At 46.3% G+C, this 25,518-nt stretch overlaps 1 protein-coding gene across 1 annotated transcript; it reads left to right on the top strand.

Moving 5' to 3' along the window:
• Positions 1–1,803: 1,803 nt before the first annotated feature.
• FLVCR1 (FLVCR choline and heme transporter 1) lies at positions 1,804–25,518 on the top strand. The gene is made up of 10 exons (XM_069954990.1): positions 1,804–2,619; positions 6,165–6,306; positions 10,168–10,308; positions 11,654–11,721; positions 12,532–12,635; positions 12,744–12,854; positions 14,244–14,349; positions 15,506–15,617; positions 22,268–22,335; positions 23,235–25,518. Exons 1-10 carry the CDS (start codon positions 1,996–1,998, stop codon positions 23,292–23,294), a joined length of 1,536 nt encoding a protein of 511 aa, XP_069811091.1. The 5' UTR covers positions 1,804–1,995; the 3' UTR covers positions 23,295–25,518.

The raw sequence follows: 25,518 nt of genomic DNA, 5'->3' as shown, positions 1-25,518 counted from the left end.
GATCAATCTTTACATATCAGTCACAATGGAACCAGGCAGGATGTAGATATTGATGTAGATCATGGGTCTCCAAACTGCGGCCCTCCAGCTGTTGCAAAACTACATTTCCCATCATGCCTGGACAGCCAAATCCACAGCTTTTGCTGTCCAGGCATGATGGGAATTGTGGTTTCGCAACAGCTGGAGGGCCGCAGTTTGGAGACCCATGATGTAGATGATGACTGAATCTCTATCTCTAATAAAACAAGGCACCTGATAGAAGAAAAGAAAAGTCTCAGTAGTGCAGCCTCAGGCATAGCATATCCTGTAATATCTCAGTATATACCTATTGTTACTTTCTTCTTTCAGGTCTCCTTTAGTTTGATAACATGGAAGCCATCCAGGCTGCGCTCGGTTAGTCATCTCATGTTCATTTGGAAAGGTATTAGTGAAGGAATCTAACCACTTGTAAGGACAAGTAAGTGCTGAAAAAGATTGTGTAAGGGAAAAGCTTCCTTTTATACTGAGCTCATAACATTTTTTGAGTGAGTGAGTATGCCTCCCCTGCTTCATTCTGTAGCTGGGAGCAGAGATGGGACGGGGCGGGGGGATATGGAACTGAGAAGATGAAGAGCATTGGTGTAACAGCATTGCTTTGGTGTAAGAGCTCCCTGTACTGGGTGGGAGGGGGAGTGGGGGAGGGGCATGGCCTTCATAGCGGGGTCTACAGCCCTGTACTCTGACCCAGGAAGTCTCCCTCACCTTCCAAATCATAGTAGATCCACTTTAGGCTGGGGCTTACATCAGGGGACAGGACTGTGGAGGTAATCTCTTCATTGCTCCCCAGTGAGAGAGTGCTGCTATACTCATTCCTCAGTCCTCTGCAGCAAATGATCTCATTCCTCTGCAGGTCTCCAAACTGACATCCTGACCTCACAGGACCTGCCGGCTCGGCTAATCAGCACCATCACTGTGGCCCCTCATTGGCTACCAGGGCAGGTTGTTTCTGGTTGGGACATCACAGGACCCCGGAAAGAGTGGGGACCAGCAGTGGGGACAGAAGTGCTGGCATGTCAGAACAGAAAGACTGGGGAGGCGAGTATAGCATGTTTGTCGTTTTTATAACACCCCTAGTCCATTCCGTCTGGATCGGTCTTGGCTTTGTTTTTTGTTATGTTTTATGGTAATTTTAAGGATGCCATTAAAGGGGTTATCCAGAATTAGAAAAATATAGCTGCTTTCTTCTCTTCTCTTAAGCACAAAAACCACACAAATCTGGACAAGGAAGGCTCCGTTTTTTGAATGTTTCAGATATGATTTTCTAATCCCACAAAAAACAAGCCCTTATGTGAAAATGAAAAAAGTTATGGCTCTTGGAAGATAAAAAGGAACAAACTTTAATGAAAAATAAAAATTTGCTGCAGTGGGAGGGGCTTAAAGGGCTATAACAGGTAGACATCTGTTGAAGGTTATGTAATTGGCCAGAGTTAAAGCATGCCTGGAATTATTTTATTTAGTATGGAAACATATGGTAAATATAAATGAATGAACATAACGGCCTCCTAATAGCAGCCAATTACATTCTGCTGTAATTATAATTAGACAATAAAGGCAGCCTCCTTATTGGTATGTAATGAAAATGCAGCAACAGCCAATCACAGATCAGGTCAGTGGCTGGTTAGAAATGATAGCAGTAATCTGATTGGTGGTCTCTACTAACGGCTCATACAACAGAAGCACACCAGGTCACATGCCCCCCTTATCCCCGCCCATTCTTCATTCTTCCTTCATCCCCTGTCATATTGCTATTATCTGAGGGCGGGGCGGGACGATAACGTATAGAAGTTAATTCCTGATTGGCTGAGCGGATGTCACGATTCTTTCCTGATTGGTCGCTCGGTGCCGGCTGTCATGTGGGGATGACTAGTAGCTGTCAGTTGTCTCCTTCACACAGTGCACGCCGGCCGGGCTGAGGGATGCACAGTGTCCCCGCCAGTTCTCCGTATTCCCGGTACTATGGTGTCCACGGAGCTCAGCCATCACCACAATGGGCTCACCCTGGGCAAGGAGGTGGGCGGGGACGGCCTGGCCAGCCCGAGCAGTAACGGAGAGGTGGTGACGGTGTGTGTGAGCCCCAGCGCGGGGCAGGATGAGACACAAGCCATGCTGCTGGGCGGAGGGGCGGCGGCGGCGGTGCTGGAGACCCGGCTGTACCGGCGGCGGTTCGCGGTGCTGGCCGTCTTCTCCCTGTACTCGCTGGTGAACGCCTTCCAGTGGATCCAGTACAGCATCCTCGCCAGCATCTTCACCGACTTCTACCGCGTCTCCAACCAGGACATAGACTGGCTGTCCATGGTCTACATGGTGGCCTACATCCCGCTCATCTTCCCGGCCACCTGGCTGCTGGACACCCGGGGGCTGCGGCTCACCGCGCTGCTCGGAGCCGGACTCAACTGCCTGGGAGCCTGGGTGAAGTGCGCCAGCGCCCGGCCCGACCTCTTCCCGGTCACCGTGCTGGCGCAGGTGCTGTGCTCGGTGGCGCAGGTCTTCATCCTCGGGCTGCCCTCCCACGTGGCCTCCGTCTGGTTCGGACCCAAAGAGGTGTCCACTGCCTGTGCCACCGCCGTGCTGGGCAACCAGGTACTGTCACGTGACCCTGTGTGTGTGTGTGGGGGGGGGGGTGCTGTATACTGTGTGTGTGTGTGTGTGGGGGGGGGTGCTGTATACTGTGTGTATGGAGGGGGGGGGGGCTGCTGTATACTGTGTGTATGGAGGGGGGCATGCTGTATACTGTGTGTATGGAGGGGCTCGCTGTATACTGTGTGTGTGGAGGGGGGGCGCGCTGTATACTGTGTGTATGGAGGGGGGGCATGCTGTATACTGTGTGTATGGAGGGGGGGCATGCTGTATACTGTGTGTATGGAGGGGGGGCATGCTGTATACTGTGTGTATGGAGGGGGGGCGTGCTGTATACTGTGTGTATGGAGGGGGGGCATGCTGTATACTGTGTGTATGGAGGGGGGCATGCTGTATACTGTGTGTATGGAGGGGGGCATGCTGTATACTGTGTGTATGGAGGGGGGCATGCTGTATACTGTGTGTATGGAGGGGTGTGCTGTATACTGTGTGTATGGAGGGGGGGCATGCTGTATACTGTGTGTATGGAGGGGGGCATGCTGTATACTGTGTGTATGGAGGGGTGTGCTGTATACTGTGTGTATGGAGGGGGGGCATGCTGTATACTGTGTGTATGGAGGGGGGGCGCGCTGTATACTGTGTGTATGGAGGGGGGGTGCGCTGTATACTGTGTGTATGGAGGGGGGGCGCGCTGTATACTGTGTGTATGGAGGGGGGGGCGCGCTGTATACTGTGTGTATGGAGGGGGGGCGCGCTGTATACTGTGTGTATGGAGGGGGGGCGCGCTGTATACTGTGTGTATGGAGGGGGGGCGCGCTGTATACTGTGTGTATGGAGGGGGGGCGCGCTGTATACTGTGTATGTGGAGGGGTGTGCTGTATACTGTGTGTATGGAGCGGGAGGCACGCTGTATACTGTGTGTGCGTGTAGGGGGGGCACGCTGTATACTGTGTGTGCGTGGAGGGGGGGCACGCTGTATACTGTGTGTGCGTGGAGGGGGGGCACGCTGTATACTGTGTATGTGGAGGGGTGTGCTGTATACTGTGTGTATGGAGGGGGAGGCACGCTGTATACTGTGTGTGCGTGGAGGGGGGGCACGCTGTATACTGTGTGTGTGTGGGTGAAGGGGGGGCACGCTGTATACTGTGTGTGTGTGTGCGTGGAGGGGTGGGCATGCTGTGCCATCTATCCTGTGTGTATGGCGCTGAGGATATCCATACTGTGTGTCAACTGGCAATTATTTCCACAACTGTATTGAACACTGTTCTTGACATTAAAAATACCTAAGTGTGAACATAGCCAATCTACATCTAATAATTGTGCGTTGTCAGATGCAGACCGACCTCATGCTTTGTGACCCGACCGTCCTGAGGGATATGGGCGCTCAGTGCTGTGTGACCAGACCCTCCTGTAAGTCCTGGGGGATACGGGCGCTCAGTGCTGTGTGACCAGACCCTCCTGTAAGTCCTGGGGGATACGGGCGCTCAGTGCTGTGTGACCAGACCCTCCTGTAAGTCCTGGGGGATACGGGCGCTCAGTGCTGTGTGACCAGACCCTCCTGTAAGTCCTGGGGGATACGGGCGCTCAGTGCTGTGTGACCAGACCCTCCTGTAAGTCCTGGGGGATACGGGCGCTCAGTGCTGTGTGACCAGACCTTCCTGTAAGTCCTGGGGGATACGGGCGCTCAGTGCTGTGTGACCAGACCCTCCTGTAAGTCCTGGGGGATATAGGCGCTTAGTGCTTTGTGACCAGACCTTCCTGTAAGTCCTGGGGGATACGGGCGCTCAGTGCTGTGTGACCAGGCGGCATTAGCTGTGAAGGATTTCCATCTGGCATCGGTCGCTAGTTGTCCCTTATTCCTCAGGGTGGCAGGATTTGCCATACAGACCCTTACTGTACCCACCCGTCTGTATAATCTATGGTATTTACCACCCAGCGGGGAACACTTCTAAAACCCCTCAGCTGTGAGAGGATGGCACCGAGCAGATGGCAAAGTAAACTATTATAGTGATGGAGGATGCTGAAGAAGAGCAGCGTCTATGCCACTACAGCCAGTGTTCCTATGTTTCCTACAAGGCCGCATGCTCGGCTACTGAGAACCTGCATCGGCTCTGTGCCGGACTAGCTAGGTCCTAGTTGGACATGTTCTCTCTTTGTAGCAGTTCTCCACTCCGGCTTATTCTAGTAGGACAACAGATGACCTAATGACTATAGATGTCCCAAGTGGACCACCCCTCGAAGCCTGGGTGACCGGAGATAAATCCAGAAGTTCCTTATGTCTGTGTTAAAAGGGTTATCCTGTGATTGACAGGATAAGTTATAACCTGGTCATTGGGGTCTGACTGCTGGGACCTTAATCGGTTATGACAATAGAGACAAGTTGTCCTGAGTGAATAGAGCAGCAGCAGCAGTGGGCACGCTCAGCCACCTCTATTCATTGTCTGAGGCACCTGCCAAAAGCCCTATAGAGAATGGAGCGGTGGCTGAGCATGCCCACATGGAGGACAATTGATGTCCTTTTATGTGATTGTGGGAGTGCGAGCGCTTGGATTCCCACAGGTCAGCTAGTTATCTCCAACCCTATAGACAGGGGAGAAACATTTAATGTGCGGTCCAGGCTTAAAGTGCTCCGGCGAAAATCTTTCTTTCAAATCAACTGGTTTTCAGAAAGTTATATTGATTTTGTTATTTACTTCTATTTAAAAATCTCCAGTCTTTCAGTACTTATCAGCTGCTGTATGTCCTGCAGGAAGTGGTGTATTCTTTCCAGTATGACACAGTGCTCTCTGCTGCCACCTCTGTCCATGTCAGGAACTGTCCAGAGCAGGAGAGTTTTTCTATAAGGATTTGCTCCTGCTCTGGACAGTGCCTGACATGGACAGAGGTGGCAGCAGCGAGCACTGTGTCAGACTGGAAAGAATACACCACTTCCTGCAGGACATGCAGCAGCTGATAAGTACTGACAGATTTTTAAATAGATGTAAATTATAAATCAACATAACTTTTTGAAACCAATTGATTTAAAAGAAGAAAACTGGAGTACCCCTTTAAAGTGGTGGTCCTCCCAAGATACCTCCAGCCCTTATGACGTATTAGTCTATATGGCTGTGATACCCAGGTGTCCCACGTGATCAGGCGGCTTAACCAACATGTGTACTATAGATACCTATCAATAAGTCACATGTCACTTTTTACATTTCTTGCAGTAATCTTTCACCATGACTTCTGTGCATAAATATTATATATATATATGAAGCTCGTGGCCTTCTGTATAAATACTTGTTGGGCAAAGAGGAACCGCATGACGTCTGAAATGTTCTGTAGATAGATCCTGGACTCACGAGAGCCTCTCCGGACCTCCTCTCATCTGCTGAGTGCCTCTTATCCGCTACTGCCAATAAGATGTTATAATAAGAGTACCGTCATAGCAGAGCATGACCACTAGAATAGTGCACAGATGAGGCACATTAGCAGCGCAGTCTTTGTAGTTTATAATCATATTATATATTTGTTATGTGTCCTTACAATCTCTTTTATTTGCTCCACAGTTCGGCACCGCCATCGGGTTCCTTCTCCCTCCTGTGTTGGTCCCCAAGACGAACGATGACACAGTGACGTCACATAATATCAGCATCATGTTCTACGGCACAGCTGCGGTGTCCACGCTTCTCTTCTTCCTGACTATTGCAGGTGAGTGTGAGCGCTCATCCTCTATAAGGCTCTGCACACGGAGCAAAACAGGCGGAATCCTGCCAGCCATAATGACAGTCTATGGGAGAGGCGCGAGCCTCCTATAGACTGTCATTATGACACAGAGGCTGGTGGGATTTCGCCTGTTTTGCTCCGTGTGCACGGAGCCCAAGGGATATAATGTGTGACAGCGTGGACCATGATGTGCAGCAGCCACAGTATGTGCAGGCCTCCTGTAAGCCAAACTGTCTGTACTTCAGCATCTTGGTCAGGACGTACTGACCTGTCAGCCAATGTAATAGTCGAAGCATTGCATTGTTTCTCTCTTCCTAGGCATGGTGAGAATCCTCCTCTCCCTCTCAGACAATCCTACCAGAGCAATTTTCTTTATTACAAAACTATCATTCCCATCATGTTGGGGATTGCTGCCCTATAGAAAGCATGTATGGCACAGGTGTCAAACTCCAGGCTCTCCAGCTGTTAAAAAACTACACTTCCCATCATGCTAAAGCTTTGGCTGTCCAGGCATGATGGGAATTGGAATTTTGCACCAGCTTGTGGGGCTTGGAGTTTGACACTCCTGATGTTGGGTCACCTACATTCTGGACATGATGGGAGTAGTAGTCTTGCAACACCTGTAAGTTGGGGAGTGTTGCCCTATAAAACTCTTAGTTGCCCTCCAACTTTGTAACTTATATTCCAACAATCTTGTGGAATGGGGCTGCCCACTGTGCTTATAGGATACAGAATATTACATAGGACTGATAACTGACTACCAGAAATCCTCACCCCTCATCAGTCCCCTTGCCATGTGAGCAGCTGATGGATGCAGGGACGTCAGCGGGCACGGTTGGCATTCCGTAAACGATAGCCGTATTAGCCCTATGGACTCCTGGTTCCCATTCTAGCAGCCGGTGTCCCACATTGAGATGTGTCGTAGGTTCATGGTCTGTGATGTAACCAGCTCCAAGCTGAAAGCACTGGAGCGGAGCCCGGACCTTGTTTGTGATGATTCATCATCTGATAAAACAACTTCTAGTGCTCAGGAATTGTGTAATGACTTCTCCTCCGCTGAGATGCAGATTCTTAGAAAACGCTCCTTGTTCTTCTGCTGTTAAAGGGGTTGGCTACTTTATTGTACTGTAGTAAAAACTTGTGCTGTAATCACTTAGTGCTCTGCAGGGCTCCTATAAGAATACATACACCCCCTGCTGTGCTGTCCTGCTCAGCACTGTGCACGATGATCCATAGCATAATGTAGCCAAGCACAGAGAAGCATGTGACCATGATCCTCCCTCGGTTTCCTCTACTGAGCCTGTATATGATTACAATGGACACTTTTTAAACGGGTACTCCAGTGTTTGTTTTTTTTCCCTTTAAAATCAAGTGGTGTCAGAAAGTTTTATAGATTTGTAAATGAAAAATCTCCAGTCTTCCAGTACTTATCAGCTGCTGTATGTCCTGCAGGAAATGTTGTTTTCTTTTCATTCTGACTCTGTACTCTCTGCTGCTACCTCTGTCCATGTCAGGAACTGTCCAGAGCAGCAGCAAATCCCCATAGAAAACCTCTCCTGACATGGACAGAGGTGGAGGCTGAAGCGAATACATCACTTTCTGCATTACATACAGAAGCTGATAAGTACTGGAAGAAGTAAATTACAAATCTAGATTGTCCTAGTGATCAATGGGGGGTGTAAACACTGAATACTTATCAAAACTTTTATAATCCATCCATTAAATGTGTTTTGTGTTTTATGGTTTATTACATGATATTACGGTAGTTTATTACATTGATGCCACGTGGCCTTATACAACTTGTTTAGCAAGATCTTTGATGTATCCGATGGGCTGGGGCCATGTAAGGCATCCAAGCACATAAGAAAGCTGCTACTGTGTAGTTTAGGGCTCTCATCTATTCCTGCTACTTTATAAGCTATGGAACATCTGTCTGAACATGCTCCTATGCAGTGTATACAGTTCTGCATATAACCGTACACTGATACAGCCTATGTCTCCGGGCTATGTGAGTGTGGGCCCACGTGAGAGGTGTAAACAGTGTTCTCGCATGCAGGAGGCGTGTGGCAGTGATCCAGGATCAGATATCCCGGCTGACGTTACAGATTAAGCAATTTCCTCTGTTACCTGAACCCGGCCTGGAATCTGCCTGTAACAAGCCCAGTGTACACACAGCCCTATGTGGCCTGACAGCTCGTAGCTCTTCTGTATTTACAGGGAAGTATCAGTGGTCACGGCACATGGAGCCGGTTCATGTCCAAAAGCCGCCACTCCACAGCTCTGTGCACCATGTTATTTGTACTAGGCATGGATGGGTATTATGACACAGGAGCTGGCTACTAGTGTCTGGGTGGTAGGATACAGTATACAGACACCTGTATATAGTACATAAGCCATGTGGATGTATTAGGGCACAGGAGCGAGCTACTAGCCTCTGGGTGGTAGGATATAGTATACAGATACCTGTATATAGTACATAAGCCATAAGGGATGTATTCGGACACAGTAGGCGGCTATTAACTGCTGGGTGGTAGGATACAGTATACACACACCTGTATATAGGAAGGGAGCAATGTGGATGTATTAGGACACCGGAGCGAGCTACTAGTGTCTGGGTGGTAGGATACAGCATACAGACACCTGTATATAGGAGAGGAGCCATATTGATGTATTAGGACACAGTATACATCTAGGACATTGAGTCCTATTACTCATCACATAATACACAACTCCAGGGTCTGTGTGACGCAATGTATAAAGGGGATGGAAATTTCCCGAAGTCATCTGAGGCCATCAGGTGTCACATTTAAAGGGGTTATCCAGGGTTTGGAAAAACAAAGATTTTTTTTCCCTTCCAAAAACAGCACCACTTCTGTCCTCAGTTTGTGTGTGGTATTGCAGCTCACTTTCATTGAAGTGAATGAGGTAAGTTGTAATACCACACTCAACCTGGGGAAAGGGGTGGTGCTGTTTTTGGAATAAAGATGCTATGTGTTCTTTAATCCTGGATAACCCCTTCAAATAGCAATCCTGCCTACTGTATATAGCAGTGCTCCCCTACATGTGGCTGTCAGGGCATGATGGGAGTTGTAGTTTTGCGACAGCTGGATAGCCTCCGGTTAGGGGACACTGGTATAGTGGGCAACAGTATGTAGTGTTGGGAGTGGACTGAGGTTATAGGTCACATTGCTTCCTGTTCAGGGATCATTGGATGACCTGAAAAAATGGACGGGCTACACCCTGCCTATGCTACAGCAGCATTGCCACCACATGTATATTGCTCCTCCTTGAGTCCCCATTGACAAAAAACTAACTTGTCTTCCTGTCATTCCTATGGGTGGTGCAGATAAAGGTTTGTATGATCCAGTGTATTTAGGTTAATCTGTCATTATCTGGGATTACTACATGTGGATTATGGCCGTGTACACACACACACACATCTGAAGAGGTATTGATACTTTACCTGGGAGTGTGATGATGGTGGTGTCCAGGTATATAGTTCTCCATACACACACACTGTAATGGGCAGGGCTAACTTTGGGGCCCTATTTGACACCACTCTTTAGATTTTATGGGACAATATACAGAGAACCTTTGAGGGGATATACTATCCGTAAACTTTGCAGCTATATCACTTTGTTTTATTTGTTTTGATGGTTCTGGCACATATGGGGTTACTTATCTGCTTCTGCTGGTTGTCCTTGACAACAGACAACAGTTTATCTCTGCTGTCAGACATGTGACCTCTCTGATACCATCATTTGATGCTGCTTATGGAGATGAAGCCTGTCCTATATAAATGCAGTCTGATTCTACTGATCTTTATTATCTTGATTTCCATTTCAGTCTTTAAAGAGAAACCGAAGATCCCACCAAGTCAGTCTCAGGCGGCTCTGAAGGGCTCCGCTCCTGAGGACTACTCCTACAAGCAATCCATACTCAACCTCTTCAAGAACATCCCCTTTGTGCTGCTGCTGATCAGCTATGGTAACAGAGGGGAGAGGCGATGCTCATTGTTATAGCGCTGAGATGAATCATGTTATGTGCAGTGACGCTTCTGTGGCTGTCAGGAATTGCTAGAACTTCCAAAAACAGCAGTATTGCAAAAAAAATAAAAAAAAAATTGCTGGGACTGTAAACCAACTAATCCCCTCTGGGATAACACTAAAGGCCCTATTACACAGCGCGATTATATTTTTAAAAACTCACTGTAATGGCCGAAAATGAACGATAATATGCCCGTGTTATAGCAACAAATGAGAAATTGATAACCAGTGTCTTTCAACATGTCGCAAAATTATTGTTGGCCCTAAACTGTTAATACGCTACCTGCTCCCAGTCTTCTCTTGCCCCCTGCATGCTTCCCCGCACCACAGCTTCTTTGAGCTGACAGGCTGCTCAGCCAATCACTGGCCGCGGTGGTCCCAGACAGTGATTGGCTGAGCAGCCTGTCCTATTTAATCATTAGCCGCTGATCATTGTCTCTGTTACAGACTGATTCAGACAATTATTGCTCTGTGTAATAGGGCCTTGAGGAAGCTTCAGCCCCTTGAGTGTTACCCTGTACAACAGAACCCCAGCCACATGGCTGTGCAAGGAACTGCAGAAGGCCTCATTGTTTCTGGGGGTGGAAAGGGTTGGCTATGGTGGATATCGGCTGCCCGTTCCTTTCGGCATAGGCCGTTAAAATCCTCCATTCCTGACCACTCTATCTCCCCTGCCATCATCTATAAGGGGAGAACTTGGAGGCCGCCATGCATGTTACACTGAAGTTGATGAGTTTAGCCCACTTTAGCCTGATGTGTAGTAGCCTCTTCAGCTGAGTGCAGATCTGTACATGTTCCTATAACCCTTACAGTAAATATCTGACGTCCCTTGTTATAGGGAAGTGTAGGGCGACTGGTCTGATCTGGCCATTCATCTCCGATGAGTCACTATTTGATATCTGTAGTGTCATGGCTCCTTCTCTGTAACCTTGGCATATAGTCTTGTATTATTTGTTAGAACGGAAGATAAGATATTGGGGGACATTTATTAAGTCCGACGTTTATTACGCCGGACTTAAAAATGTCCCCGCATCTCCGGCGCTACCAAGATTTATGTAGAGGCGGACTGCCTCTACATAAATCCAGTGCGAACGGCCGAAAACCTACGCCAGGTTTTCGGCATAACTTTAAGAGAAAATAATAATGAATCGCGCGGCCTATGAGTATATTTTATTCGCAAAACGGCCATTTTGCCAATAAAATATTTGCAAATCAGCACTTTCCGCCGAAAATCAAATATACGCCAGATGATACATGTCCCCCATTTTTATTTCTTTTAATTTCAGGAATTATGACAGGCTCCTTTTATTCTGTGTCCACGCTGCTAAATCAGATGATCACGTTTCACTATGAGGTAAGTGTCATATACAGGGTCTGTTAGTTTCCCTTTAGGGTACAAACGCACTTGCCGTATCCACAGCAAGTTTCTCGCTGCGTATTCGCTGATTGGCCTAACAGGACGTGCCGGGAATCAGTGGAGGAAGCCGGAGCCGGGATCAGGTGACTTATAGTCACCGGCGGCCGGGGGGTTAACGGGGTGGGCTGCGGACAAACTGCGAGTTTGTCTGCTCTTGAGAGCATAGGGCCAGGATCCTCAGCGAGTCTAGCTGCGAATACGCAGCAAGAAACTCTCTGCGGATACAGCATGTGTGTTTGTACCCTTAGGGTGCGTTCACACCTACCGGATCCTTGGAATGAATGGGACTGGATCCGCAGAGGATCTTGCTGCGAATCTGCAGCGTGAAATTCGCTGCGGATCCGGTAGGTGTGAACGCACCCTTAATGACTATCATTTCCCAGAAGTATCTAAGCTGCAGATATCTCCCTACAGGGTACGGGGCACTGAGGGTGAAGGTAAGTTTCTTACCTCCATCTTTGGTGGGTGCCGTTTCCAGGATATTACTGGCTGACCCACCTCTGTTAATGGTGCAGCCGTGGTGGATGGTTGAAAAAGGGGGATGGGAGAGCAGTATAGATACTTATATTTGGCTGATATTTGCAGATTAGGAAAAAAAAAAAAATCTCATGTGGAATACAATGATCAGCCATAACATTAAAACCACTGGCAGGTGAAGTGATACTTGTTGAATACCTGGTGACAGTGACTTCTTTCTAGAAAGGGGGGAACAACCAGAAATGAATCTGCCATCTGTTTTCCTAACAGGGGGAAGAAGTAAATGCTGGAAGGATTGGTCTCACCCTGGTTATAGCTGGAATGGTTGGTTCTGTTATTTGTGGAGTGTGGCTGGACTATAGCAAAACATACAAGTAGGTGACCTCCACCTGTGTGTGGTCTATTCTAAAATGAAGGGTTTGGACCCGTACCTATTCCAGTCTGTATTGCCACCACTAATGCTGAGTGTTGACTTCTTGCAGGCAGACCACGCTGATCGTCTACATCCTATCATTTGTCGGGATGCTGGTCTTCACCTTCACCCTGAATCTCGGGAACCTCGTTGTTGTGTTTGTGACAGGAGGCGCCCTTGGGTAAGAGACAATCTGCTGTCCATAAAGTTTTAATGTAATCGGTGGACTTGGTATTCTTATAGGGGTATTCCACTCAAACATAACTTTTGATATGTTGCTGCCCATGGTGAGTATAACCATTCCTTCCATACTTGTTGTTATCTATTCAGCCTCCTATTCAGCTGCTGCTTTCTGCTGAAAAGAGAAAAATCTGTGTGTGAGCTTTTCCGTCTGTCTCCCCCTCCTCCCCCCTTCCTTCTGAGATGGCTGATGTAAACTGGTCCCTGGCAGGCTTTATCTGCAACATTGTAGCTTTATAATGCTAAGAGGGTTAATCTGAGGTGAAGTTGCTTATAAAATAACTGTGGTTATCCCTCCCGGCATTAAAAAGAAGCTACAAGTTTACATCAGTCTTAGAAGGGAGGGGAGAGAGAGGCTCACCCACAGATTTTTGTGTCTTCAGCTGAGAACTGGAGGAAGGAGACTGATTAGATAATAACAAGTATGGAAGGAATTGTTAGTCTCACCATGGGCAGCAACATAACAAAACATGTTTTGAATGGAGTACCCCTTTAAAGAAGCAGTTGCAGAAAATGTTAACAATGTGTCTGTGATTGAAAATTTTGTCAAATGATAACAATGGTCATTATTAATTTATTAGTGATTTCACATTGATCATCTATACTCCAGAGCTGCACTCACTATTCTGCTGGTGGGCTCACTGTGTACATGCATTACATTACTGATCCTGGGTTGCATCCTGTATTATACTCCAGAGCTGCACTCACTATTCTGTTGTAGATCACCAGAGTATGCTGTGCACAGATATAAATTCAGTTAGGAAGCAATCCTGGGAGATTTTGGGCAGAAATCCTGCAGCATTGTGAATTCAGCTGTGGAGTATTATATAAGCCATAATTTTAACATACATTAGGCAGTTCTATATGTAAACTACACAATGGTGTTCGGATACTAGCATGTGCTATAAGCAGGAATGTTAGCAATTCTTTGTCATCCTGGAAGGTATGGCACATAAGTATTGCTTTGATGTGGGACACCTACACAAATATGTGTACCCCCCCCCATATAATATACAGTGTGGTGTAACTGCAGCTCGTGGGCTTTGGTGTGACTTTAATGTGCTGCATGCGGAGTACATGGAAAATTACAGGTCATAATGTTCCAGGTGTCGGGGCCCATTATGGCACCTTGTCTTGTTGTGTGTCTTGTCGAGTCACATGTCCTCAACCTGTGGCTCTGCGGCTATTGCAAAACTATACCACCCGGCATGCCCTTGGCTGTCTGGGCATGCTGGGAGTTGTAGTTTTGCAGCACATACCTAAACCATACCAGCATTGTAATACAGTCATCCTTTATATCGCATTTTTTTTTTTCTTTCTTTTCTATTAGATTCTTTATGACGGGATATCTTCCTCTGGGATTTGAGTTTGCTGCTGAGATCACATACCCAGAATCAGAAGGAACGTCATCAGGACTGCTCAATGCTTCTGCCCAGGTAGATAAACAAAACACAGTAATCACTGAACTCAAGGAGAACCGTGAAAAAAACTCCAATGAAGTACTCAATCTAGAGTCTCCACTGATGCCCCCAAAAAATTTAAATATGCAAAACAAGAGTCTGTGGAGTCTCGGGAGGTAAGTGGTCTTTGTTGCTTTCATCCACCCCCTCCCCAGCCATAGTGAAAGGAGTACTCCGCCCAGGAGGGATTTTTTCACTATGGCCAGGGAGGGGGTGGAAGAAAGCAACGACAATCACTTACCTCACCGGTTCCAGTGCTGGGTCCAGCATCGCGCTGCCCCGGTCTCTGGACGCTTCCTGACATGATGTTTTAAGCCCGCTCAGCCATTCAGTGGCTGTAGCGGGGTCTCATCCCTGCCACTGAATGGCTGAGAGGGCTTCAAAGCAAGATAGGAAATAATCAGTAGATACTGAGTCCTATATCTTGTTTTCAGTCCTGCATGGACAGTCCCTTTTAACTGGCTGCTTTTAGTTTAGTTTCCCTGCCCTTTTCCCAGCTATATATCCATTCCCGGCACGCTCAGTTGGGCTGTTCTGTCCCCACTTTTTGGTCTTGCAGAAGAATGAGGCTTATTCATTATATTACCAGCTTGTCCTCGTAGACTGCTATTCTTGGGTAAGACTGCGGCCATTCTATAATGACAAGTTATTATTGATGTATACAGTCTGCTTTCTGTCTGTCTGTACTCTCCTGGATGTCACCTGGTCAGACGGACGCTGTATAAAGGAATATAGTGCAGTCTGTTTCTACATGACTATAACGTGGGGTAAATTTGCAATTACTGCATTTTATACAGCTTTACTACATTATGTAGAGTCTTCCTTCTCATATAGAACTGTATGTGCAGATCGTCTAGCTCTCAGGTCAGAGGACGTCTACTCTCCCTGCTTGTTCAGTGCTGATATTGTTCTAATAGTAACATGATAATTGTAGTAGAAGATGTAGCTGTACCTTTAATAGGGTATATGGGACAGGTCACTTAGGGGGCCTTGATCCGCCTTGCCCCTACTTTGTATGTAACACAGGTATTAGTCGGTGACTTCCCCACATGCTGGTAATGCCTGCGGACGTGCTGTCACTCTCCCCTTAGTGATAATAGTGCTGTGGTTTATTCTTCCTCTCTCCTTGCAGCTGTTTGGAATCCTGTTTACTCTGGCACAAGGAAGGCTGACTACAGACTTCGGGCCTCAGGCCGGCAACATCTTCCTCTGCGCCTGGATGTTTGTCGGAATCATTTTAACAGGTGAGTTGCTGGTTAGTTTTGGTGAGTCCTGATGGTTGTACACAATGACTGGAGCAATATTCGGCTCTTGTAGGAGGACGTATCAGGAGCGACTCTCATTACCATAAATACATAAGAGATTCATAATTAAATCTAACCAGCTGATGGCCCTCTATAGCACTGGGGACGCTGAGGAGACAGGTATATGGTCCGGTCCCGTGCTGCTAGTTGGGGTAAACTCCGTTCCAGAGCACCCTTAGGAGCACTGCTGCTTCATCTGACCTGTCCCTTCTAATGATGATCAATGGAGCGGATGACGCAAAAGCACCCCGGAGCGGAGTTTGCCCCGACTAACAGCGCGGGACCGGCGCAGAGGAGGAAGATAAGTCACATACCTTCCTCCTCAGTGTACATTCAGATGTGCTGAGCCCGCCACCAATATTACACCCTTGGCCAAGGTTAATTGGTCTGTGTTAAACCAGACTGGTGTATTGGCAACCAATCTCAGCTCAGCTTTTATATCTTAAGTGCTGGAAATATGAAACTGGGCCTGTGATTGGTCGTTACTGGCAAATTACTTTGAGGTCAGGTAGTGAAATCTGCATGGGATGCGGTACGTGGGAATATCCCATTGACGCTTACCATTCCATCTATGGTGAATGGAAAGTGACTGTCTATATATTATCCCGGAGGGTTTGTGCACACTGAGTAATTTAGACGGAAAGTCCGTCACGTAATCCGTTGCCTATGTCCACGAGCGGGCGCGTGCATCTCTGCCCGTGTCATAGACTCCATTCTATGCACGGGCGGATTCCTTCCTCCGTCCAAAGAATTAACTTGATCGTTCTTTGGACGGAGGAAGGAATCCGCCCGTGCATAGAATGGAGTCTATGACACGGGCAGAGACGTAAGCAACGGATTACGCGACAGACTTTCCTTCTAAATTACTCAGTGTGCACATAACCTTGCACAAACCTGCTGTCCTCCAGCTGTTGCAAAACTTCACTTCCCATCCGCAGATTTGACACCTGGGCCTCATAAACCGAAGCTGAGATGAGCGCCCCCCCCCCCCCCCCATTTGTTGGGATTACTCCTTTATTACATTCCCTTGCAGGTTCTCCTGTGTCAGTCCTGATTTTTGTAGGAAGTGTTGAGAATGCTCTTTATTACCTCAACCTTTGTTTTTTTTCTTGTCCTGTAACCTACTTTCACATGGGTGTAATTGCCCATTCAGGTCGATGAAAGCAAATATTTGTTCAGTGAGTCTGTACCTGCCAGCCATTGTGGTGAATGTAGCGATGTAGCAGAGTCGGATTGTAACAGTGTAATTAAAGGGGACTTTTCACCCTGAACACTTGAGATCACATGGTTTGCTGCTATTATAAACTAGTGATTGATGGGGGTTTGAGCTCTTAGACCCTGACTGAGTAAAACCTGTGATGTCTCCACAACATGTGACAAGTTATTGGATGTGACAGACGCCTCATTGATCTACTGCACGTAGCCCGTACTATTCACTGGCGAGGAATGAAAAAACTGGCGAGGAAGTTACACAATGATTACGTTTTATCCATATAAAGCTGGAAAACCCCTCTAAGGATTGCCTGTACATATAATAGTTTCATTCCACGCGGCCAAGTATGAGGCAGAAACCAGGTGCTTCACCTGCGCTGATACATGGTAAACGGATAAATGGTTTAGCTAGAATACTCCTAGTTGAGGCCAGAACTGCTCACACTTCCAAATAATAAAACCGAGAACGAAATGTCTCCTCAAATCCCCCACTTTCTTAGGACTGCACCTCTTTTGCCTTTCTCTTATCTCATTCTTCATTTATGATATGGAGTCTGCAAATACGAATGGTAGGGGGGAAGGGAAACAAAGTATAAGGGCAGCTGCTCCCAACTTAGGTTATGTTCACACTGAGCAGAAGCGTCAGGATTCCACTGAGGAGCTCTTCGCCGCAGAATCCTGTATGCCTCAATGTCACACAGTCTCTCTATGGGTGGGCTTGTGCGCCTCCAGTTCGATTGCTCTCCGCACAAAGAATTGACGTGTCAATCCTTTGAGCATAGAGCGACGGAAGCGGATGTGTCCGAGCCTACCCATAGAGAAACTGCGGGATTCCACAGCGGAGAGCTGCTATATAATGAGTAGGGAAACCTGGCAGGAGGTGTTCAGTTTCCCTGCAGCGCCACCATAGGTAACATAATGCATTACACAGTGTATATTCATATCAATAGGTTGTGTGTAATGCAGGACAAGTGCTTGAGAGAGCGAGAAAGAGAGCTTAGAGGATCCTGACCAGGAGACTTTCCGCTAGTGACTCAGAATTTCCTAATAGAGAACAAAAATGGTGTTTCTTATCTGGATCACCCACTTAAGTCATCCGTCGGGGGTGTTGGTTTGTTGATATAAAATAGTCCTGTACATTTCTAGGCTTTGTGCCAGTTCTGGGCAGGGCTCCAGCCTGGAGGTGAGCAGGTTTATCAGGGGAAAGGTAAGACTTCTGCCTATCCAGGATCCCTGGGTGATTCTCCAGCTGGTATTTCCTGTGTGGGTGAAGCGATAGCGAAGGTTTCCCTGGATTATTACTTGGAGAAAGTGGAGAGTAAGGAAAGGTAAACAGGTGTCGTATGTTTGTATAGTGAAGAGACTGGGTAACTTCACACTGTCCTACAATAGATGATAGCGGGTCAGTCGTTCACACCACCCTCCACACACAAACATCGGCTGCTCACACTGCCGTTCGCACTCAGGTCATCCACTCACACCGTCGTCCGTACACACAGCAGCTTGTGTAAATCCGGCTCCTGACTCTGGTCTGATGCAGGTGGCTGCTAGTTACATTGGACTTTCTAGGAATCTGAGAACAATGTCAGACATGCAGTCTCTGTTGACTTTGTGTTGCTAAGTGACCGACCTGTTTTTATACCACGACATTCATGTACGTCACAATTCCCAATATATCACATTAAAATATGCAATAACCACCGATTAATTAAAAATGATTGAGGGTCCTATTACACAAAGCGATTTTTGGTCATACTTTATTGTCCTGTCCAATAATGGTTTTGTGTAATAGCTCATGCAGACAGGTAACGCTCAGCCCTCGTGCACAATGCTGATTGTTGCCTTTCTGCATGAACCAAAAACCCCAATGGCGACGGTGTGTTGGCCGCTGCTCCGCGGAATAGGACCACTGCTGTCTCCTATGGGCCACTGAACAATCTAAAGGGGTGTCAAACTTAGACCTTCCAGCTGTTGCAAAATTACAATCCCTATCATGCCCGGATAGCCAGAGCTGTCTATGCAAGATGGGAGTTGTAGTTGTGTAACAGCTGGAGGGCCTGAGTTTGACATTTGTGTTTTAGATCTTGTATTCCTTACCCTGTGACTCCTCAGCTATTGCAAAACAGCCACTCCTCCTATGTCAGGACATGATGGTATTGGTAGTGTTGCAACAGCTAAAGGGACACACCATCTTACAGTGAAGGAGATGACGTTGCAGGTTCCGTGTCTTGCACTTTTGATCAGCTTTGCGCTTATTTCCATTCCCGTAGTTTTATGATCACTTCTCATTGCTAGAATATGTAAGTTATAGCTGTATAGCCCAAGGTAGTGACAAGACCGGACAGCAGAAGGGTCGCCTGAGTCCACCTGTTGTGTGAACAATAAGACGCAGGGTAATTGAAGGGCATAGAGTGGTCACATGACTGCGGAAGGGCGCAGAGTTTCAGCTGAAAGTGTGAGTACATTAGAAACTACAATGGCAATTCCATGAATCTCTGGCATGTGTTCTTGGGCTTTTAGAGAAAACTGTGAAGAGATGGTGCCGCCCTTGTATCCTACGTCATACTGAAACTGGTAGAGCCAGGTTGGGGTATGCACGGCCAGTCTGTATCCAGGGAACTTGGTTCCAGCTAAGTAAGCAGACATGCAATGGTCTGCATTATAAAACACTTCTCTACAGTGAGTTAACACACAGTGTAGTTGAGGTATTGCACTCCTATATGGAATTGTTTTTTGTCTGTCTGCATGGATGTTCCACTTGGCTGAGCATGAATGTGTTTTAAATGGTAAAAGAAGTAAAGGTCCTCCATACACATCGTCTGTCACCTCTCATATCAGAGAAGGATCCTCTGCATAATGACGAGATAGGGCCAGCAATGTCATCTGGGCGGGAAGCCACTTGTGACTAGTCACGGCTCTCTACCTGTCAGCACGCTCTGCAGGGATGATTGACAGACAGACTAGTTGCCCCCCCCTCCTGTCATCCTGCGGGGGAACAAAACTACTTTTTTCCTGACGTGGCTGGTAGCCTAAAGGAAGCTGCACAGTAGATTCATGCTGTGCATCAGGGGACCATATCTGCACAATTGTACTCACTGGTATCATTTTAAACAACCACAAAAAAAACTATTGACATGTCGTACATTTTTGCTCAGTCACTGTCTGGATGCTAGACCCTCGCCAACCACTAGAATGAGCATGGGGAAGTACTCATCTGAGCGCCCCTCTCTCAATCCCTCCATGGGTCCATGGACGTTCTATAGAATCTGACTTCTGACTGGGTCTTTTCACCCAGACCTTGACCAATCAAATCTTTTGACATGTCCCTCACCTCATTGATTGTTGTAACTCTGGTGAGCTTATTGGGATTTATTTCATTTATATGGAAATAATATCGGCCTTAAATCTCATCTATGGGAATGTCAATAAAGGTACAGCAGCTGACAGCTATTATATGTAAGTCATCCGATATAGACTTTCTGGTTGTTATACAAGGCCGTATGGCACCACAGCCTTCTGTGAAGCTCTACTGTTCCCATGTGTGCAGATCCCCTATATCCCCTAGCATTTAATATAGCGCCATACATGGGAACCCTACACTGGAAGATGGTGTTTATGACTATGTAATATGGACCTATAGGGACACCTTACACCCCTGCATTGTGGTTCGTCACTGTATCCTAGAGGATCTTTCAATAAGAGATCAGTGTGGAATCCAGACCTCATCTGACGCCTATTGTTTCCTCCCCTCTGTTTGTTTTCCTCTATGGCTGGAAATAGTCGCCGGAGGACATGGCTTAATGTAAAAGGATGTCTATGATATGAGTGGATCAGTAGTAAGGGTGTGTAGCGGTGCAAAGCATCCTGGGAGCATTCCCCCCCCAGATCTCTTTTTAACCAAGTTTTGCCTATTCATCTCAGTCTACCCCCTACCCCCATACATTACTAAGGGTTAACACGTCAGGCTCCCGGCAGCGCTGCTTATGCTGTGTTCGCTGTTTTTGGCGCATTCATTTCGTGTCTTGCATGTCTGCTCAGTAAATAAGTAACAAGAAACTTTACATAGCATCAGCATTCTCGCAGAACGCCTTTACCATAAATCATTGTAGGGGAGAGATGTTTACAGAGAATGTGAGTGGGAGCAGGTCATACCTTTTACTATTAGGCTATGTTCACACTACGTAAAAGTACAGCAACAACGGCCATACTTTTTGTGGAGCGCCACATAACCTTATCTGATATGGGATCCCGGCTGGAACGTATACACACCGTACAGAAAGACCTGTCAGTTCACACAGTGAAGCGAGCAGCTCCGGCTGCTCGCTTCACTGTGCGCTATGGGAAGTTCTGATGCGGACGTGCGCTGATGCACTAACATCAGAGCTCTGCGGCCGGAAAGATCATCTGGCCGATACTTAAGTACCGGCCGAGATGATCCGGCCGTTCTGTGACCCCGCCGGGTCTCTTACATAGTGTGAACATAGCCTTAGACTGTATGCTATACATAGTTACCGGTAGACATTAAAGGTACAGCAAAGTAATCAAATAAAGGGGTTGTCTGGGGGCAAGGACTATGGGATTGTACCATAAATTCCCCCCTATAGGCTTAGTCCATACCCTTACACACACACACACCCTCCCCAGCACCTCTCTGTACGTTTGGTAGCAGCCATACCTGTCTGCACCTTGTCTCATTGAAGTGAATAGGTTAGGGCCCTATTCCACCGGACGATTATCGTTCAGATTATCGTTAAATCGTTTGACTCTAAACGATAATCGTTCGGTTGAAATGCAGTCATTGATTAACGACCGAACGAGAAATCGTTGATCGCTTTTTAAGACCTAGACCTATTTTTAGCGTTCACAAAACATTTGCAAATCGTTCGCATTGAATAAGACGACGTTCGCAATAGATACGAACACAATAGCAAAGAAAAAACGATGGCAATTACGATCATAAGTAACGATTCTCGTTCCATGGAAATGAGTGAACGTTTTCAGGTCTTTCGCAATAGTGGTCGTTTGAAATCGTTAACGATTATGCAAACGATAATCGTCCGGTGGAATAGGGCCCTTACAGTGCAGCTAAAACTACCACCCAATGTACTGCCCTATATGCATTGAGGAGACTGTGGCCCCTTCAGTCAGCAGTCTGCCCCCCTCACCAGTTTCATACTCAAATTCTACCCTAAAGTTGTCGGAAACCTCTGCTACTGCAATTGCTCCTGCAATGCCTCTTATATCTAGTACTGTAAGAATGATGGGTCTGACGCTCTTCACCATTTCTCCACAGCTTTGTGAAGTGAAGCACTTGGGGCACCTTGGGGTCTGTGAGTGCTGTAAAGTGTTAGCTATAATACATTGTCTTTTACTTACAGCTCTTATTAAGTCCGACCTGCGGAGACACAACATAAATTCTGGACTAACAAAGTCTGATGTCAAGTCTGTAAGTATCCCATTGTATTTCATCATTTACTATCCAAAGTTATCGGCCACTTTGTTCTGGGATAGAGACCAACTGAGAGGCAGCTCTATAGGAGTATAGAAACGACTTCCACGATGGCCTCGTTCTCTCTCTTCTCCAGCGCTGAGAGCTGCCGGGGTCATGTGTCTGTATGTATGGATGTGATATCAACTGTACTTTGTGCAGGGCGAAAAATGTTATTAAAAAAATCTACACACTCCAGCCGTCACCGTGTGCTCTATATTACAGTGATGGAAAGCACCTTTTATTTAAGAGGATAAATATAGTCCAACATAAGGCCCTCTTGTGCAGAGAGATTTATCTGACAGATTATTGAAGCCAAAGCCAGGAATGGATTTAAAAAGAGGGGAAATCTCAGTCTTTCCTTTATGACCTGTTCTCTGTTTTAGTCTTTTCCTGGCTTTGACTTCAATAATCTGTCAGATAAATCTGTGTGTGTAATAGGACCTTAAAGCAAATGGACCAGCAGTAAATTCCCTTTAACATTCTCACATGGATAGAACGGCGTCGGCGCAGGGAAGCCGCTGCCCTTTTTTGGAACCGTGTCCTGTTCCACGTACGGCACACCTATGTGTCTCCATAGTACGGTATATTATATTATCTTATCTTATATAAACCTTTCTATCAGTCCTCCATTTCTTCAGGGACATAGTATGACTGTACAGTCAGACTACACAGAGTTTTTGTTTGTAGTCTGTTACCATGGAGACGCATAGGTCTCTAGGACACAAAACAGTAGGAGACTTTTAATTACAACTATTTACAAAGTTGCTTTAATTCCAGATGCATTGGAGTAAAAACTGTTTGCATGTGGCTGTCACTGTATTTCCTCACATGTATTTCCTCTCCTTTTCCACCAGGTACCTGTAGACAGTCCTGTAGAACCGGCGCCTAGTATACAGTCATCTACACAGCTGTAGCCTGCAGCCAGACCATCCCCCAGAGAGGCGGTGTCCAGCCATGAGACTCGTATTTAGCACACTGTATTTATTGGACCTCCTAGTATTTATTTTATTGCCTCTTTTCGAGAGGTTTTTACCGTTTGACGGGCAGAACAAGAACCTTCATGATGATGATTATACTGCATGGAGCAGTAACTTATAAACTCATCCACATTTAATTTTATTTTTTATTTTTAACTGTTTTTGCCTTTTATGCTATGATGCATATGTGTTTTTATTTTTGTACATCAGCAGCTGACAATTGTAGCGTTTCACTGTCTGTTAAAGGGGACACCTCAAGATGTTGCTGCCTTGCAAGACAGACACTACTAATGCTGGAAACGCACATGCAGTTTAAGCTAAAGCTAGGAGCCACTTCTAAAGGAACGGGGCTGTAAAGGAAAAGCTTATGTTTCCTTCCTTCTAAATCCACTTCTGGTTGTGGCACTAAAAACTGCAACAAAAGCAATGTGAGCTTTCAGGCTTAAAGGGGTACTCGGGCGATAATGTTATTTTTTTTTTTCTCTCAAATGAACTGGTTTCAGAAAGTGTTATAGATGAGATTTTTAAATAGAAGTAAATTACACAAGTCTTCCCATATGTATGAGCTGCTGTATGTCCTGCAGCAAGTGGTGTATTCTTTCCTGTCTGACACAGTGCTCTCTATCCATGTCAGGAACTGTCCAGAGCAGCAGCAAATCCCCATACCATACCTTTTCTTCATTGGACAGTTGCCGGCCTCAAACAGAGATGTCAGCAGAGAGCACCGGAAAGAATATACCACTTCCTGCAGGACATACAGCAGCTGATAAGTACTGGAAGCCTGGAGATTTTTAAATAGAAGTAAATTAATAATCTATATAACTTTCTGACACCAGTTAATAAGACACAGATTTTCACCGGAGTACTCCTTTAAAAGGGGATATCTGGTATAAGAAAACATAAGCACTTCCAGAAACAGTGCCAATCTTGTCCTCAGTTTGTGTGTGGTATTGCAACTCTATTCCAATGAAGTGAATGGAACTGATTTGTAATACTACACACAGCCTGAGAACGAGGGTGACGCTGCATTTTGGATTTCTAATCCTGGGTAACCCCTTTCAAAATGGTTTCTCCATCTATATGTAAACTTAGAAAAATCTGATTAATAATGCTGCCCAAGATGCTCAGGCAATATGGCTGCCCCTATAATATTGTACAAAGGATGAAATAAAGTTTGCAATTAGAGGAAGAAAAATCTGATGGTATCAGGATGATGTGTCCCTGTTAAATCCTGGTTTTCCATTGCTTTATTAATCAGATTTTCTAACAATGGTTTTAGATGGAGAATTTCTGTATATGATTGTATAGTTGCTGTATGAGGGACGGGTACTGTACATGGTGGTCTCTGCCATGGCACAGACTCTGTACTGTCAATGAGGGGACATTATACTGGAGCTTTAATTTACAAATGAGGTCAGTGACTGGGATCATAGTCACATGTGCCAGGGTTATACCCCAGTATTGGGGAACGTTCACATTGATGTATTACTGTCAGTCATTGTTATCAATTCATTCCTTTTGTACTGTAATATATCAAGCAATAGGCCAGTGGCTGTAATAGGACTCTGCATTGTTCCCTGTGTATCCCAATTTATAGGTAGGTTTAGATACCTAGTCCTTATTATACACCTCTTTATAAGAGATCGGCTAGTGAGGGGGTTTGCACCCTGCCGCTATGGTGCAGACACTCGGCCTGTATTAGGTTGACGTCAGACACCTTCTTTATAAGGATCTGGGACCACAGCTCATATTTATCAGGATCTGTTATAAATACTTCCACACGTCCACCTTTAAATTTTAACGTCTCTACAGAAGTGTCTCAATGCTTTGGATGTAAGCGTACTGTTTCATGTTTATGGCTCTTATTGCTAACCAGCTGCGGCCTGTAACACATCTGGCAGATGACAGGGACCTTTCTAGGCAACTCTGCAGGGTTTGCAGCTGCATAGAAACATTGAAGCTACAACAGAGGGGAAGCCCGATATCAAAGATGGTGGGACTCACTATAGAGAAGACAGGCGGTTTATTACTGTCCCTGCCCGCCTTATGGCTGTATACATGACACTCTATGAGCACTGTGTATATAGCCTCGGAAGGGGCCACATATGCTCCAGTCCTAGTAAATGTGATCGCTGGATAGCTGCTGGATCTTAGCAGTCTG

This window comes from Dendropsophus ebraccatus, chromosome 15, assembly GCF_027789765.1.
Source record: "Dendropsophus ebraccatus isolate aDenEbr1 chromosome 15, aDenEbr1.pat, whole genome shotgun sequence".
In the NCBI taxonomy this organism is placed as follows: Eukaryota; Metazoa; Chordata; class Amphibia; order Anura; family Hylidae; genus Dendropsophus; species Dendropsophus ebraccatus.
The sequence above is the reverse complement of the archived record's forward strand: the minus strand, read 5'-3'. Positions and strand labels throughout refer to the sequence as shown.